Below are 18305 nucleotides of genomic sequence, written 5' to 3' on the forward strand. Positions count from 1 at the left end.
TTCAGACACGTTGGCGCGAGGTCGGCGTTTATTGGTTGCTGGTCGGAGACTGACGCCTATTGGCTGCAGGCCGCGAGTGAGCGCCAATTGGCCGGTGGCCGGGACGCTGCGATGCTGCGGGTGATCCTCTTAGTCCTGGTGCCCGTTATGGGCGCGGGTGCCGCCGCCGAGGATGACGAGAGGCTGCCGACCAAGTGCGAAGGTGAGTGTGGAAGAGGAGAGGGGGTTGAGAACGAAAGGAAGGTGGGGTAACCTGCCCGTCTCGGGGTGCCACGGTGATGGTTAGTTGCCCCTAGCAACGGGGGGCATCCAAGATGGCGCATTGCTACCCATAGCAACCGGGCTCCAGAGATGGTGGGAGCCCCCATGCAGCGGGCACTTCGGGTGGTGGTGGGTGCAGCCATACAGCGAGGGGTTCTGGGAACGGTGGGGCTCCCCATGCAGCAGGGGATCCGGGGCTGTGAGGGTCCCCATGCATCTGGTCTGTGCAGATGGGAGGGGGGCGCCCATACAGCAGGGAGTCTGGGGGCAGTGGGGGTCCCCGTATGAGAGGGTCTGGGGGAGTTGGGAGGGTCTCCATTAAGCAGGGGTCTGGGGGAGGTGGGGGTCCCCTTGTGGCAGGTGGTTTAGGCCCATGGGAGTCCCCCATGCAGCCAGGAGTCTGGGGGAGTGGGGAGGTCACATGCAGTGTGGGGGATCTGAGGACAGTGGGAAATCCCCATGAAACAGAGGGTCTGGGGTAGTGGGGGGGTCCTCATGCAGTAGGGCATCTGGGGGAGGTGGGGTGGTTCACCACACAGTTGTGGGTCTGGGGGAGGTGCGATGTCCCATGCGTCAGGGGGTCTAGGGGCAGTCGGGGTCCTCCATGAAACAGAGTCTGGGGCAGTGAGAGTCCCCATACTGCAGGGGCTCTGGGGATGGTTGTGGGGGCTCCCCTTGCAGTGGGGTTCTGGGGAGATGTGGGGGTGCCCTTGCAGTGGGGATGATTGGGGGGACCCTTGCACAAGGGGACGGGTTTTTTGGGGTGCCCCATGAACCAGTGGAGTTCTCTCCCGCTGCAGCAGGAAGTCTGGGGGAATGGGGTGGGTTCCATGAGGCAGGGGATCTGGGGGCAGTGGGGGTTCACATGCAGCAGAGGGTCTAAGGGAGGTAGGAAGGTCCCCATACAGCAGGGGGTCTGGGGCAGTGGGAGTCTCCATGCTGCAAGGGGTCCAGGGAGGTGGAGGGGGTCCCATTCAGCAAGAGGTCAGGAGGCATTTGGGGTGCCTCATGAAATGGGGTCTGAGGCAGTGGGGCTCCCCATGTAGGGTCTGGAGGATGTTTGGGGGTGCCCATGCAGCAGGGGATATGGAGACAATTGGTGTGGGGGTCCCTTGCACAGGGGATCTGGGTGTTACTGGGGTTCCCCTTGTGGTAGGGGGTCTGGGGGCAGTGGTTGGGGTCCCCCATGTAGCAGTGGTCTGGGGGCACTTGGGATACCCCATGAGCCAGGGGATGTAGGACGGTGGGGTTACCCATGGAGCAGGAGGTTTGGGGATTGTGGGGTTCCAATTCAACATGGGGGTCCATGGGTAGTGGGGTTCCTCATGCAGCAGGAAGTTTGGGGATTGTGGGGTTCCCATTCAACAGGGGTCTGGGGGAGATGGGGGTTTCCCCCTGAAGCAGGGTGTCTGGGGGAGGCAGGGGGTCCCGAGGCATTTGGGGTCCCTCATGAAACAGGGTCTGGGGAAGTGGCATTCCCCAAGTAACAGGGGTCTAGGGGAGGTGGGGAGAATATCCCATGCAGTGGGGGGGGTTTAATTCTGGGAACCCCATGCAACAGGGGGTCCAGGTGTGGATGGGCCCCAAGACAATGGATCGTACACTGTGGAGAGCATTCCGACTGATTGCGTTAGTGTGACAGTGACTCTAATGCCCAGGGTTGCAAGAGGCTGCAGAGAGTTGTAGCCTCTGCCAGCCTCATCACAGGCACAACCCTCCCCACCACCGAGAGCCTCTTCAAGAAGCATTACCTCCAGAAGTGGCATCTATCATCCAAGGACGCTGACCACCCAGGACATTTCCTCTCCTCAATACTGCCATCAGGGAGGTGGGGTAGGAGCCAGATTCTCAACAATTTGGGAACTGGCTTCTTCCCTTCCATGGTCAGGTTTACAAACCCTAATCACATTGTTCATTTTAGTGCATTATATATCTATATTTAACTTGTATTTGGCCTTCAGACTCTGCTGCTGCAAAACCACAAGTTTCACATCATAATCTAATTCTAATTCTCAGTGTCCATTGTAGTGAGTAAATCAAGCCACAGCATGAAGGGTAGTGGGTATCTTTTTGCAGGCTATCCAAGGTGATGGGTATTGGATGAGGTGGGTTCCCCATCCAGCCAAGCAAGGCCTTCGAGGGGGTCTCCGTGTAACAGGGCATCCTTGCTGATGGATTCAGATTCAGGTTTATGTATCACATTGTATATCAGTAAAATGCGGTTTGCTTAATGACCAACACAGATCGAGGATGTTATCGGCGCACATTCTGGTGGCAACGTAGCATGCCCACATTGTTCAGCTGAACAAACATCAGCAAAATAAGCCCATTTCTCCCTCACTACCAACCCCAGGACAAGCCACCTCTGGGCCTTCAGTCTTTGGCCCTGGACTGTCAGATTCACAGACATTGGGCATCCACCTTTGGATTTTATTGACCTCTGGCTATCAACTCCTGGATGTGCTAATCACAGGTTTAACCTTTGGGCCTCAACTTCCAGACTGGTACGATATCTGACCCTTGCGACCTGGAAGGGGTAACACTGTATCACTGGCCCTCATGACTCCCCAGGACTCACTAACCTCTTCACTGCCTGCTAACCTGACCTGTGGGATCACTGACCTTTAACTGAGGAGCTGTCCGACCTGTACTCCAAACTCTGGCTCCTGTCTCTGATCTAATTACCCCTCATCCTTGACCCTAATTCCCCTTGTTGTCCTACAAACCTAACAAAACAGCGAAGTCTTATCAAAATGCTAGTGTGTGTATTACGTGTCCTTCCATTAACTGTATACTTTGTCCTTACACTTGACCTCCCAAAGTTCAACACCTCACACTTGCTTGGATTGCACCCCACTCTTAAAATACATTTCTCTCTTGGGTACATTTTAAAAGTAGTGAGTTGCTATCCTCACCTCCTACTTGCAGAAATATTTACTTCTTGATTCTATTATGGACTTATTGAGTGTATCTGCAAGTAAATGAATCTCAGGGTTGTATATGGTCCCACATAGTACTCTGATAATAAATTTACCTTGAACTTTGATCTTTCCACTGACTCAATCTGTCAAAAATAAAATTGCTGGGAGCTCCCAGCAGGAAAGTCAGCATCATTGGGGAGCGATATAGTCAGCTTTTCAGTTCAAGAGGCTCTCATCACAACTGGAAGAGTGAGGAAACAAGAGTGGCTTCCTCTATATAGCAGCCTGGGGGAACTGTTTAATTGAGCACCTCTGCTCTGTGCTTGCCACAACAGGCAGGACTGCCTGGTAGTCACCCATTTCAACTCAAAGTTGAAAGTAGATTTATTATCAGAGTGCATGTATGTCACCATATACAACCCTGAGATCCGTTTTCTTGCAGGCATTATCAATAAATCCATAATAGAACTAACAAAAGACTGTGCCTACTTGGGCGTCCAACCAGTGTGCAAAAGACAACAACCTAAATATAAAAAAGAAAATAATAAATAAATATTGAGAACATGAGATGAAGAGTCCTTGAAAGTGAGTCTTGGGTTGTGAAGTTGAGTGAAGTTATCCCCTCTGGTTCAACAGCCTGATGGTTGAGGAGTAATAACTGCTCCTAACCCTGGTGGTATGAGTCCAGAAACTCCTGTACCTCCTTCCAACAAGAATAGAGCATACCTTGGTGGTGGGGGTCCCTGATGATGGAAGCTGCTTTTCTACAACAGCTTTTCATGTGGATGTGCTTAATGGTGGGTAAGGCTTTACCTGGGATGTATCCACTACCTTTTGTGGGATTTTCCATTCAAGGCAATTGTGTTTTCACATCAGGCTGTATTGCAGGCAGTCAGTATACTCTCCACCACACAGGAATTTAAAGTTGGTGACCATCTTCACCTCTGAGACTGGCTCATGGACCTGAAGTCAATAATCAGCTCCTTGGTCAGAGCTTGTTGTTATATCACCACTCGGCCAAATTTTCAATCTCCCTCTGATATGCTGATTCATCATGATGTTTGATTCAGCTTATGACAGTGGTGACGTCAGCAAACTTAAATATGGTGTTGGAGTTGTGCTTAGCCACACAATCATAATGTAGAGCAGGGGGCTAAGCACACAGCCTTGTGGTGCACCTGTGCTGATGGAGATGGTGGAGGAGATGTTGCCAATCCGAACTGACTGGGGTCTGCAAGTGAGGGAATTAGGATTCAATTGAACAGTGAGGTATTGAGGCCAAGGTCTTGGAGCCTATTGATTAGCTTTGAGGGGATGAGGGGAATGCTGAGCTGTAGTCAATAGAGAGCATTCTGATATCTGCATCTTTGCTGCCCTGGAATTCCAGGGTTAAGTGAAGAGCTGATGTAATGGTATCTGTCATGCCGGAAGACAAATTAGAACAGATCCAAGCAGCTTCTCAGGCAACCCATTCCGATATGTCGGTCCATGGCTTCCTCTACTGCTACAGTCAGCCAAATGCAGGTTGGAGAAGCAACACCTTGTTCTGTCTGGGTAGCTGCCAATCTGATAGCATGAATACTAGAGGAAAATAAAACATGGTGGAGCAGATTCACTGGGCTGAATGGGCTAATTCTGCTCCAAAGTCTTGTGGAGTTAATGTGTTTCTGAAAGGTGAGGTAGTGTCCCAGAAGCACCAATGGGCATCATTGGAATAATGTAGAAATTTGGAGTGGACCTACACACTGAGTGGTCACTTTATTAAGTATGGGATTAAAACCCAGTGTGGTCTTCTGCTGCTGCTGCAGCCCATCCACTTTCGGGTTCAACATGTACGTTCAGAGATGCTCTTCTGCACACTGCTGTTGTGATGTGTGGATGTTAGTTACTGTTGCCTTCCTGTCAACTTGCACTGGAGTGACCATTCTCCTCTGAACTCTCACAGAACTATGGCTCACTAGATGTTTTTGGCACCATTCTCTTTAAACTCTACAGACTGTTGTGGGTGAAAATGCCATGAAATCAGCAGCTTCTGAGATACTCATATCTCCCCATCTGGCACCAACAATTAATCCACAGTCAAAGTCACTTAGAAGACATTGCTTCCCCATTCTGATGTTTGATTTGAACGACTGAACCTCTTGACCATGACTGCATGCTCATGCATTGTGTTGCTGCCACGTGATTGGCTGTGTGGCTGGTCAGCCAAAGGCAGATGGAAGTTCACTGGGACACCACTGTTGTACCCACGTACACTCAGTAAATACTTTATTTATTGCCTCCTGTACCTAATAAAGTGGCCACTGAGTATATATTCATGTTCTCTCGCTCCTTTGGCCCATCCACTTCATGGTTCAACATGTGTCCTCTGCACACTATTGCTATAATGCATTGTTATTTGAGTTATGTCACCTTCCTGTCAGCTTGAACTAGTTTGCCCATCCTCCTTTGACCTCTCTCATTAACAAGGCACTGCTGCTCACTGGATTTTATTTGCACTATTCCTGTAAATTCTAGAGGCTGTTGTTGGTGAAAATCCCAGGTGATCAGCAGTTTCTGAGATGTGCAAACCACCTCGTCTGACACCAACAATCATTCAATGGTCAAAGTCACTTAGATCACACACCTTCTCCATTCTGATGTTTGGTCTGAACAACAACTGAACCTCTTGACCATGTCTGAATGCTTTTATGCATCGAGTTGCTGCCACATGATCGGCTGATTAGATATTTACATTAATGAGCAGATGTAGCTAATAAAATGGCCACTGGGTGTAAACCTCTCCTAACTGCCATTTCCTTCCCCCCCATATGAAGTGTGCAAGTTCCTGACAGTGGAGCTGCAGTCCGCACTGGACAAGACCAGGCGCTCCAAGGAAGTGCTGGAGCTTGGAGAGGTGCTGGATAACGGGAAGAGGAAGAGGAAGATCAAGTATAACACCTCGTGAGTGCCCTTATTGCAGAGCTTTGCTGTTGTTCAATGTTCCCCTTTCAACTTTAGGCCAAAAGAGTTTCCAATGAGCTCAGGAATGGAGACAGGTCATACTTTTGATTATTGTGTACCATTTTGGTCACCTTTTATAGGAGAGGCATTGCCAAGCTGGGGAGGGCAGAGAGAGAGATATGAGGATGCCGCCTAGACTGCAGGGGGAGTACGGTCACATAAGATCTGTATTCGCTGGAGCACCGGAGAATGAGGCTGAATGTAGACAGACAGTTATAGTTTTATTCCTAGCAATGGAGAGTACAAAACTATAGGGTACCAGTATAAGATTAGAGGGGAGAGATTTAAAAGACGCCATTGGGGTGAGAGGGTGAGGCACAGAGGTCAGGAGAGGTGGGGAGGTCAGGGGAGGCTGGTAGCAGACGAGTGAGATGGGGGGGTGAAAAGTGACAAATAATGTCTTTACACAAAGGATAGTAAGTCTTTGAAATGAGCTGCCAGAGAGGGTGATCGATGTGGATACAACTACAACATTTCAGAGGCATTTGGATAGGTACATGGGGGGGGGGAGTCTGGAGGGTTATGTGCCAAATGTGGCCAACTGGCACAGACCAGTTGGGCCAAAGTGTCTGTTTCCATGCTGTATTATTCTATGTGGGGGGCAGAGTAAAATTTCATTTAATTACTGAGACACAGCACGGAATAGGCCCGTCCGGCAGTTTGAGACACGTCACCCAGTAATCCCCCGATTTAATCCCAGCCTAATCACAGGACCAATTAACCTACCATTCAGTACGTCTTTGGACTGTGGGAGGAAACCGGAGCACCTGGAGGAAACCCACGTGATCATGGGGAGAAGGTACAAACTCCTTATAGGCAGCAGTGGGAATTGAACCCAGTCACTGGTATTGTGGGCAATGAGGCATAAAACAGGAGTGCGTGTAAGAGCACGTGGTGTTGACGTGAGGCTGTTATAATCATTACAACCCCAGAATTATGTGAAACTGTTGGTCAGCACTGGTTATGTCTTGTGGCCACTTGTTTTCCTACAGAGCATGGCCAGCTCTCCTTAGCTTTCCATGGAGAAAAGGCACATAGCATCTGGTCATTACGTTACTGTTAAATGATTGCATCTTTTTTTCTATTTACTGTTTCCCAATGCATGGCCAGTAACTCACCAAGGGGTGTTTACAGAGGTCAGCAGGAGACGCTCATGGAGTGAGTACTACTGTTTTAGATTCACTCCATAACCTTTACTTTTTTTTAAATCTTTGATCACCCTTATTCAACTTATTTTTACCTACACCAAAAGATTCTTGCTATTTTCTTGGACTTATTGTTAAGAGTTTATTGTGAATTTTTGAAGATATGTACTCAGAAATGGCTCTTAGATCTAAAGGATGAGAACCTGGGCGGAACCCGAATGGTAATGGAAAGAAGCAAGTTCATCCACAGCGCACTGAATTAGCTTATGAATTGTTTTTGGAGGTTTTAGATCAAATATTTGAAGAACAACGACAAATTTTTAAACAAGATATAAAGGCTTTTCAAGATTATATGGATAAGACGGATTCAGTAATTAACCAGCAGCAAGTTCTTATCGCATCTCTGCAAGAAGATGCTTGGAAACGAGATTTGATAATTGAAAAATTGCAACAGGACTTACTTTCGACCATTAAACAGATGGAAACACTTAAAGCCACGAATGTCAACTTTGAGAATCGGTCCAGAAGACAGAACTTACGTATACTTGGTCTTCCGGAAGGTATTGAACAAGGCGACCCCATGAAGTACTTTGCTCAACTTTTGAAGGATGCGTTCCCGTCTGTATTTCCAGATAGTTCTCTGTTACTCGATCGCGCTCATAGAATTATGTGTCGATCACCGAGTGCTTCAGCTAAACCCTCGGTTGTAATTGTCCGATTTCATTACGTACATGTTAAAGAGCAACCTATTCGTGTGGCTCGGCGTGTAGGAATGGTCAAATTTCAGGATCACAATTTTCGTTTAGTAGAAGATTTTAGCCCTGTAGTAATGAAGGCAAGGCTTCTTTTTAAACCGCTGATGTCTGAATGTTATGAGAAAAATCTAAAACCTGCGCTCTTATACCCTGCGAAGCTCAGAATCTCGCCGCCGAATGCTCCACGACAGGTTTTCACTTCTACTTCTGATGCGAGAAGCTTTATGAAGGAGAACTTCCCTATTGCTACGGACACTCATGTCTAATAAATGAGTGATTTTGATCATGTAAGATGGTTTTTGATTCCCAAAACCAGATTTTGTTTCTGACTATTGGTGTAGGTTTACTCTATACTTTATACTCTAGTTAAAGTTTTCTTTCGACATATTAATCTTTTTGTTTTACTTACTTTAACTATTATACTATATAGCTGGCTATTATTATTCCTTCGAAGGTGAATTTTTTTTTACTAAGATGGCAGTTTTCTTTAAACATTTTTGGTGTTTTTTTTAGGATGGTGCTTTTTTTTCATCTTCTTCCTATAATGCATCGCTTATCACAGTTTAAATATTTTTTGGTTTGTTTGGGTTTTAACCCGATTTATAAGTTTCTAGTGATTATATTCTCTTTATTTTTTTTACTACCAATTATATTAAGAAGTTTGGTTTTAGTATAGTGATTATAATTTTTTTAGAGTTTGGGTGGATTTTTTTAATATATCCTTTATATACGGAGTGGTCTTCCGCTGATATGGGGGTAGAGTTAGTTTCATCTTTCCCTTTTCCCAGCCTATTTTTGGCTGTGGTTTTTTTTCTCTCTCTTCTTGGGTGGGAGGTGGGTGGTCTTTTTTCTAATTCTATATTTCTTTTACCAGTTTTTTTTAGTTTTTTCATTTAGGCTGATTTTGAACTACAAATATGTCTGCGATGTCGTCACTTCTGGGTCCGTTCTTTATTTTTGTTCCTCTTCTGGGTGCATGAGTTTATAATTTGGTTAACCCTTTTTATACCAAAGGGTTGATTTTAGAAATATGGCTCAGACCATTAATTTTGTTTCTTGGAATACTAATGGTTTAAACCATCCGATTAAACGAAAGAAGATTTTCAAAGTATTCAAAAGACTTAATGGTCATGTTATTTTTGTACAAGAAACTCATGTGAGGAAGGAGGACAACTATTGCTTTTTTAGGTTTTGGCGGGGTCAACAGTACCATTCGAATTCGAATGCTAAAGTAAAGGAAGTTTCAATTTTTATTGACTCCTCTATTGCATTTGTTCAACATGATATCTTTTCGGATCCAAATGTTAGATTTTTGTTAATTACGGGCTTACTTTTTAATAAAAAGGTTGCTTATGGTTAATGTTTATGCTCCAAATGTGGATTGTCCTGATTTTTTTTAAGTCCTTATTTACTTCTCTACCTAATCTAAAAGAATATAAGTTAATAATGGGTTGTGGCGACCCATTTCCTGGCACATCCGAACTGGCTCACAATTAGATAGCCTACGGGGGTTTGCGAGCACAGAGCTTTGGAGCCTCTGCGCCACGGGGGGCAGGTTGAGGGAGGCTTAAAAGTGAGGCTGAGGATTTCGAATAAAGTTTTTCCTTTGACTGCAGTTACCGACTCCGTGTCGTAATTTTAGCGCTGCATGTAGCACACCACTACAGGGTGGTGATTTTAATTGTTGTTTAAATCCTCTGATGGACAAATCTATATCTACTCAGACTTTACCCAATAAGTCAGCCACTTGTATTAACTCTTTCTTGACTGATAATGGAGTTTTTGATATTTGGAGATTTCGGCATCCTAAGGACAAAGAGTTTTCTTTTTTCTCACATGTTTATCATTCTTATTCGAGAATTGATTTTTTTTTAAATTGACTCTTGTTTGATTCCTTCGGTAAATGGTTGTTATTATGATATTATAGCTATTTCTGACCATGCTCCATTAAAACTTTCTATTAAATTTACGGATACAGTTCCTAATGCTAGACAATGGCGATTTGATTCTACCTTATTTCAAGATCCGGACTTTATTAAATTTATGAATGAACAGATCGATTTCTTCTTTTCAACCAATTCCACGGAAGATATTTCTTACGGAACACTTTGGGATACTTTTAAAGCATATATATGTGGACAGATTATCTCTTACTCTGTTGGTCTGAGAAAACGCATAAAGAAGGAAGCTCTTTTATTGGTTGATAAAATTAAAGAGATTGACAAGAAATATTTGATTACTCCTAGTAAGGAGCTTTATAAGCAAAGGGTTGAACTTCAAACAGAACATAGTTTATTACTTACATTTTCGATTGAAAATCAACTAATGAAATCCAGATCTGATTTTTATATACATAGTGATAAATCGGGTAAACTGCTAGCTAGTCAATTGAAGAATGCTTTGGTTAAACGTCAAATTACTAAGATCCGTCAGCAAAATGGGGATCTGACAGTTAACCATGATGAGATAAATAAATCATTTCAAGATTTTTATACCTCCCTGTATCATTCTGAATTCCCTCAGGGTTGTGGCACCATGTGTGATTTTCTTGGGAAATTGAATTTCCCAAAATTATCACCAGATGATCTTTCAATATTGGAAACTCCTATGACGGATGCAGAAATCAAAGGGGTTATTTCAAACTCCATGAATTCTGGGAAAGCACCTGGTCCGGATGGGTATACAGCAAAATTTTTCAGATGTTTTTCTGCTACTCTTTCTCCTTGATTATACAAGGTTTTTGAAGAAGCAATTAGATTGGGCAATTTGCCACAATCTTTTTATAGAGCTTCCATTTATTTAATATTGAAGAAAGATAAAGACCCTACTGACTGTGCATCCTATAGACCAATATCCTTATTGAATGTAGATTCCAAGATTTTTTCCAAGTTACTTGCATCCAGGTTGGAGAAAGTATTACCCCAAATTATCTCGGAAGATCAAACCGGTTTTATTAAAAATTGCTATTCTTTTTTCAATGTCAAGAGGTTATTGAATATTGTGTATACTCCTTCACATAACATTTCAGAATGTGTTATTTCATTAGATGCGGAGAAAGCATTTGACAGAGTTGAATGGCTATACTTATTTAATGTGTTGGGAGAAGTTTAATTTTAGTCCGACTTTCATTTCCTGGATTAAACAGATATATCATACCCCAGTAGCCTCAGTGTTTACTAACAATCAAAGATCTCCCTTTTTTTGTTTATTTCGGGGCACTAGACAAGGTTGTCCTCTTAGTCCACTATTATCTGATATTGCTTTAGAACCCTTGGCAATTGCTATCAGAGAATCACAGGATATTCTTGGTATTAATCGTGGGACAGATACTCATAAGTTATCTTTGTATGCAGATGATTTATTATTATTTATTTCCAATCCTGAGAAATCCATTCCTGTAGTTTTATCATTGTTGGCTCAATTTAGTGATTTTTCTGGGTATAAATTAAATCTTAATAAGAGCGAATTGTTTCCTTTAAATAGATAGGTCCCAATTTATGGAAACTTACCTTTTAAATTAGTTAATGACTTTTTTATTTACTTAGGGATTAAAATCACAAAAAACCATAAAGACTTATTTAAGGTTAATTTTGTACCCTTAATTGATCAGATTAAATGCTTGTTTACTAAGTGGTCACCATTATCTTTATCTCTGATAGGTCGGATTAACACTATTAAGATGGTTATTTTACCCAAGTTCTTATATATTTTTCAAGCGGTACCAATTTTTATTTTGAAATCTTTTTTTACTAATGTTGATTCAAAAATTTCCTCATATATATGGCAGAATAAAAATCCCAGGTTAGGTAAAATATACTTACAGAAGGCAAAGAAGGAAGGTGGATTAGCATTGCCTAATTTTAGATTTTATTATTGGGCAGTTAATATCAGATGTATGATATGTTGGTTGAAAGATTGGGATGGATCTTTTAGCCCTCATTGGGTGAACCTGGAAATTAAATCGGTACCAGGATTTGCATTGGGTTCTATTTTAGTGACATCTCTTCCCTTTGCTCTTTCTAAATTGCCGAAACGAATTGACAACCCGATAGTTAAACATACTTTATGTATATGGTTTCAATTTCAGAAATTTTTTGGGTTGACTCAGTTTGCTTTAAATATTCCTATTGTATCCAATTGTTTTTTCCACCCTTCAATTATAGACTAAGCTTATTCAGCTTGGAAGACTAAAGGATTACTACGATTTTCTGATTTATTTTTGGATAATTGTTTTATGTCTTTTGAGCAATTATCTAATAAATATAATTTGCCTGGATTTCATTTTTTAAAAAATATTTACAGATTAGGAATTTTTTAAATACTGTACTTCCTACTTTTCCAAATTTTGTGTCTTCAGGCATTTTGGAGAATTTGTTTGAATTAAACCCTTTTCAGAAAGGGCTTATATCAAAACTTTATATAATTATGAAGATACGTTCAGAGCCCCTTTAGAAGACAAAAAATGATTGGGAAAGAGAGCTTAACCTTATTATTCTTGTTGAGAATTGGGATAAAGTTCTTCAATTAGTTTAAACATCATCTATATGTGCCAAACATTCACTAATACAGTTTAAGGTCGTACATAGGGCTCATATGTCCAAGGATAAATTGGCTCATTTTTATTCCTGTATAAATCCTATTTGTGATAGATGTCAATCTGAAATAGCGTCTTTAACTCATATGTTCTGGTCGTGTCCGCTTTTGAAAAAATATTGGAAAGATATTTTTGATATTATCTCTGTGGTATTGAACATTGATTTACAACCCCATCCTATTACCGCAATCTTTGGTTTACCAATGATGGACTCACTTCATTTATCTTGTTCCACATGTCGAATGATTGCATTTCTTACACTAATGGCTAGAAGATCTATTTTGTTGAATTGGAAGGAAATTAATCCTTCTACTGTATTTCATTGGTTTTCTCAAACTATGTTATATTTGAATTTGAAGTGGTGTATTTGACACTTCTACTAAATTTGAAAAGATATGGAGACCATTTATTCAATATTTTCATATGATGTAATATGACCCTGTTCCAAGCCCATTTGATTTTCCAGTTTTGATTTCATATATGTCGAGAGGATCGGAGTTGACGACTCTGATGATTTTGTATTTTTGTGAGATATTATAAACAGCCCTTTTCTCTTTTTTATTTCTTTTTTTTTCTTTTTTTTGTTTCTTTTCCTCTATTAGTTATTAGATTTTTAGATTAGTTTTTTTGCATAATAATTTTTTTTCCTTTTTCTTTTTTCTTTTTTTTAATTCTATATTATGATACACCTAGGTTTGCCTTGTTTATTTGTATATTGTATCATTTATGATGTGGGAATACTCATTTATACTGTAATTGTTTTTGTATTCTTTTATAGTTAGTTGAAATATGTAAGTTTGTAATCCCATTATCTATGTACTAATTTTATTTTGTTATTAATAATAATAAAAAGATGGAAAAATAAAGGGGTGTTTACAGAGTACTCACAGACTGCCTCCCTGTCTCTGTACCCCATCTCCTTATCTTGCTGACTTACCCCTAATATATCCTTCTCTTTCTGGTAATCTCACTGGCTTGCTCTCTCTCTCTCTCCATCCTAATCTCACTCATTTGCCCTTCCGAAACTCCCCAACCTCACCTTTCTTTCCCCCCCCCCTCCCCCACACACACACAACAGGGAGACACGGCTGGCAGAGGCAATGGACAATATCTGTGAGAGGATCCTGCAGTACAACGTTCACGCTGAGCGACCGGGCAGCCTGAGATATGCAAAGGTACTGGCAAGAGTGTAGCAGTGACAGAATCGAATCGCGTTTAGTGTCACAGGCAATTTGTTGTTTGGTGACAGTACATATTGATAAAAAACTAAATTAAAATAAGAAATATATATTGAATTAAATAAGCAGTGCAAAAAGAGGGCAAAATAAAGAAAAACATAGTGAAGTAGTGTACATGGGTTAATTGTCCATTCAGAAATCTGAGGACGGAGGGGAAGAAGCTGTTCCTGAAGCACTGAGTGTGCATGCAACACTTGCATCAGTTTGTGTGTGCGTGTGGTTTTGCTATTTATACTGTGCTGTAACTTGTACTAATATATTCCATGCATTCATGAGATTCACACACATTCAAATTTATACTAAGTGAAGATTGTGTGGGTATATTAGTGTGTGTGTGTTGGTACTTGGTGTGATTGTTCACCTGTGTGGGTGGACTTTGTGTAGTTTGTAAATGTGTGTGTACTGCTGTTCGTGTGTGCATGTGTCGGAGTGCAGTAGCTGTCGGTGTGGTTGGAAAGCCGTCGACTGCAGTGTGCTCCTGACACCTCATGCTACTGTTTGCAGGGTACCAGTGAGACCATGATGACCCTGAAGAATCTGGTCAACAAAGGAGTCAAGGTAGAACTGGGGATCCCGTTCGAGATGTGGGATGAGCCCTCGGCTGAGGTCACAGACATGAAAAAACAGGTAAAAAGTGGACTGGTGGTTAATCACACTTCCTGAAAGTGCTGACAGTCTACATGTAGGTGATCTGTCTTCACAGCTGATCAGGTTGTGGCTGTGAACAAAGTCACCAGGACACACTGAAGCTGGTGATATTGAACTCCTTACTCAGCACACAAGCAGGCATCATACCGGAGACACTTTCAGAAGAGGCTCCCTGACCCAATATTATATGACATATCATATGCTAAAGATCAATGGTAACAATAGGACAATTGTATAGTTGAAATGTATCTACATTGCTTCCTTTGAATTACATGTAGTTTTCAAATGCGTAGATCTTCACACCCGTACTTCAGGCACCCAAAATGAGTGCCTGTCGCCCTTCTCTGAGCTGTGTTCATGCATATATATGCAGATATCTCGGGTTAATGAGTGTTTCCTCGTTTGCAAGCAACTGCATTCTGCAGCTCCAAGAACACCATTGTTCTGAGCTGCATTTTAAACTCAATCTACAATCGACTTTCAGATCTGAAGACTGGTTGCTGTTGAAATTTATATTTGCTGGATTGCATAACAGCAGAATACACCCAAACAGCCACTTGCAATAAGTGGTGTTACTATTTGATTACTACAGGCAGCATCCCTCTCCTCTGACTACACACCTACATTCTCCAAAACGGAGAAACTGAGAATCCAGTCAGGAGTGGATTATCTTGGCCAGTTGTACTCCAGATGGTGCTGAAGCCAATCCTAACTGGATTGACGTTAACAGAATAAAGTGGAGGCTATTTGGCCCTTCAGGTCTGTGACAGCTCTTTGAAAAAATAACTATAATCTTCCTTTCCCCATATTCCTGTAAATTTTTTTCTCTCTGCTCACTGTTCATGTCCAATTCTTTTGTGAAAACACCTGTTGAATTTACTTATACCAACCTATAAGACAAAATATTCTGAATTATTACCACAAAGAGATTTCTCCCACGTCATCACTGGTTCATTTCCCAACTATCCCAATCTCTGACCCTCTGCTATCGAAACTCAGCCACTGGAAACGTTTTGGCTCACCTCCTCTGAAATATAACATTCAATGGTCTTATAGGAAGGATGTGGAGGCTTTGGAGAGGCAGCACAAACTTGGGTTGATTCCTCTGGAGTGGTGGAGGCTGAGGGGAGACCTGATGGAGGCTAATAGAATTGCAAGAGACATTGAGGCTAGACAGTCAGTATCTTATTTTATCCTAAGGTTGAAGTGTCTGATAACACAGGGCGTGCAAGTTATGAGGGGGTAGGTTTAAAGGGGAAAGCACTGCCAGGGTGGTGAAGGGGGCATATAACGAACTCTTGAACACCTCTATCATTAGTTAAGCATGTGAATGTGCAGAGAGTGGAGGGCTGTGAATATTGTGTAGACATGAAGATTAATTTAGTTAGGTGTTTAATTATCAGTCCTTAAGTATCTTCCTTTAAATATCAGTCCTGAAGAAGTGTCTTGGCCCGAAATGTCAAGTATTTATTCATTCCCATGACTTGTTGAGTTCCTCCAGCATCTTGTGTGTTTACTGTTAATCCGTATGCTTTCCTGATTCACCTGATGCCATCCTGCTCCTTTCAGTGTGAGAACATGTTGGAACGGTACGAGGACGTTGTGGAAGACTGGTACTTCCACCATCAGGACCTAGAGCTGGAGAAGTTCCTCTGTGTGACGCACGTGCTGACAAGCGATGATCGAGGTCAGTGTGCTGCATAATGACTGTAGCAGCAACTGCTGCCAACCACACGGGTAGTTATCTGGAATGGCGTGGCCTCCGATCAATCCAGTAATGTTCTTAAAAAGTGGAAGAAATGTTGTCAATCCTCTCTAGCAATATACATTATGAACCTAGAACTAGCAATATTAAACATAGTTAAGCAAAGTTAAGCGATCAGTAACACCTGACGTTCTACAACTCTAACCACCCAGAACAAAGCACAAATATGTAACTAAACCCTTTGATTTGTACCACACTTTTGCTTATGTGACTCGTTCCCATAATACATGCACAGTGCAGTTATAATGCAGACAGGAAACATGCGTGGACCCTACAATCACCATCGCATGAGGATCACCATTCCTTTATTTCAGGAATGCTCATCTGTTAAGGAAACATGGCAGGTGGTGGAAATCTAAACGTGAAATTCTGCAGATACTCAGCAAGTTGGGCTGCACCTGAGTGACGAGAAACAGCTTGTTAGATGTTCCCTTCTTGAGGCACCGCCTCCTGTAGATACTACTGATAGTAGGGAGGGCTTAGCATGTAATTGACTATATGATTGTCTCTGCAGACTTGATGGGCTGAAGGGCCTGTTCCTATGCTGCTTTAATTTAGTATTGGTTTGCTATTGTCACCTGAAATATTAGCTGCTGCTCTTCCCATGGAAGGTACAAAGTAAATTTATTGCCTCAGTGCATGTGGCAATAATAATCAAAGCCAAAGTACATTTATTGGTTTCAAAGTATGTATATATTGCCTCAGGATTTGCACCGCCAGGTTCAAGTACAGTTACTACTCCTCAACCATAATGCTCTTGTGAACAAAAGGGATAACGATGTTCTATTGATGTCCTACAACCAATGATCTCACTTTCAGGACTCTTAAGCTTCTCAGTATTTATTTCTATTTATTTATGTTTGTCTTTGCAGTTTGTTGCTTTCTGAACTCTAGCTGATCCTTCATTGATCCTGTTATAGTTGCTATTTTATAGGTTTGCTGAGTATGCCCACAGGAAAACTGCCAATGCCTGTAAGGAGTTTATACCTTCTCCCTGTGACCATGTGGGTTTCATCCCACAGTCCAAGAACGTACTGGTTGGTAGGTTAATTGGTCATTGTAAATTGTCCCATGTGTTGTAGTGCGCTCGGCAGAGTATGGTGCTCAGAGGGGACGGTCGGAGGCTCGGAGGTTCAACAGACTCGGAGTCCACTGCGGTCGGGGCACTTTCATTGTGTGCTGCGTCTGCGAGGCTTGCCTTGGAAGTCCATAGCAGGGGTATTCCCTTCTGTCACCTGTGTGGGATGATGAGTTTATCGGGACCCTGAGGACTTGTGGAAACTGTGTGGTGGTTTCTTTCGAACTTATAGTCTTTTAACATCTTTGGACTATTTTTACTGTGCCCATGGTCTGTTTTTTTTATCAATTATGGTATTGTCTGCACTGTTGTAACTATATGTTAACTATAACTATATGTAACTATGTGGTTTTGTGTAGGTCTTGTAGCTTTAGTTTTTGGTTTGTTGAGAGTCTCCTGACTTGGTGTGTCTGGGTAGTCTTGTTTTGTCTGTTGAGTTTGGAGCTCTTTTCTGAGAAACGTGCTAAGACAGTAGCGCCGATATTAATACGCAGCAGCGTCTCCGGACTCTGGATTTGGGGATTGCCAAACGTTATGTGGATTTTCTGGTGTAGTCTGTTTTGTCATATGCTTTTGTGATATCATTCTGGAGGAACATTGTCTCATTTTTTAACTGCATTGCATTTGTGGTTTCTAAATGACAATAAACTGGAACTGAATTGATTAGGATAGAATCAAATTGGGGTTTGCTAAGCGGTGTTTGAAGGTCCTACTCGGTGCTGTATCTCAGTAAGTGATAAATAAAAACAAATGTCAGGGTTGTATATGGTGACATATTACCTGACGGTAAAATTTCCTTTGCAGTTTAATTTGGATTGGGATCATGGTTGCACAGACATTGTGGGCTGAAGGGCCTGTTCCTGTGCATGTTCTAACCATGATAAAAAAGTAAATAGA

The 18305-nt window shown here is 42.3% G+C and overlaps 2 protein-coding genes across 2 annotated transcripts in view; one reads left to right on the top strand and one right to left on the bottom strand.

The window, feature by feature from the left end:
• The window catches only part of cnpy4 (canopy FGF signaling regulator 4), a 21669-nt gene continuing 3364 nt past the window's right edge, over positions 1-18305 (top strand). The window contains exons 1-5 of the mRNA XM_059975217.1: positions 1-202; positions 5999-6125; positions 13758-13854; positions 14422-14544; positions 16135-16252. Coding sequence (XP_059831200.1) covers positions 112-202; positions 5999-6125; positions 13758-13854; positions 14422-14544; positions 16135-16252 — 556 coding nt within the window. The 5' untranslated portion in view covers positions 1-111. The remainder of the gene's footprint in view (positions 203-5998; positions 6126-13757; positions 13855-14421; positions 14545-16134; positions 16253-18305) is intronic.
• Positions 16209-18305, bottom strand: part of mblac1 (metallo-beta-lactamase domain containing 1) — a 15480-nt gene continuing 13383 nt past the window's right edge. The window contains exon 3 of the mRNA XM_059975216.1: positions 16209-16347. The gene's annotated coding sequence lies outside the window, so the exon portion shown is untranslated. The remainder of the gene's footprint in view (positions 16348-18305) is intronic.

This window comes from Hypanus sabinus, chromosome 7 (genome assembly GCF_030144855.1).
Source record: "Hypanus sabinus isolate sHypSab1 chromosome 7, sHypSab1.hap1, whole genome shotgun sequence".
NCBI lineage: Eukaryota > Metazoa > Chordata > Chondrichthyes > Myliobatiformes > Dasyatidae > Hypanus > Hypanus sabinus.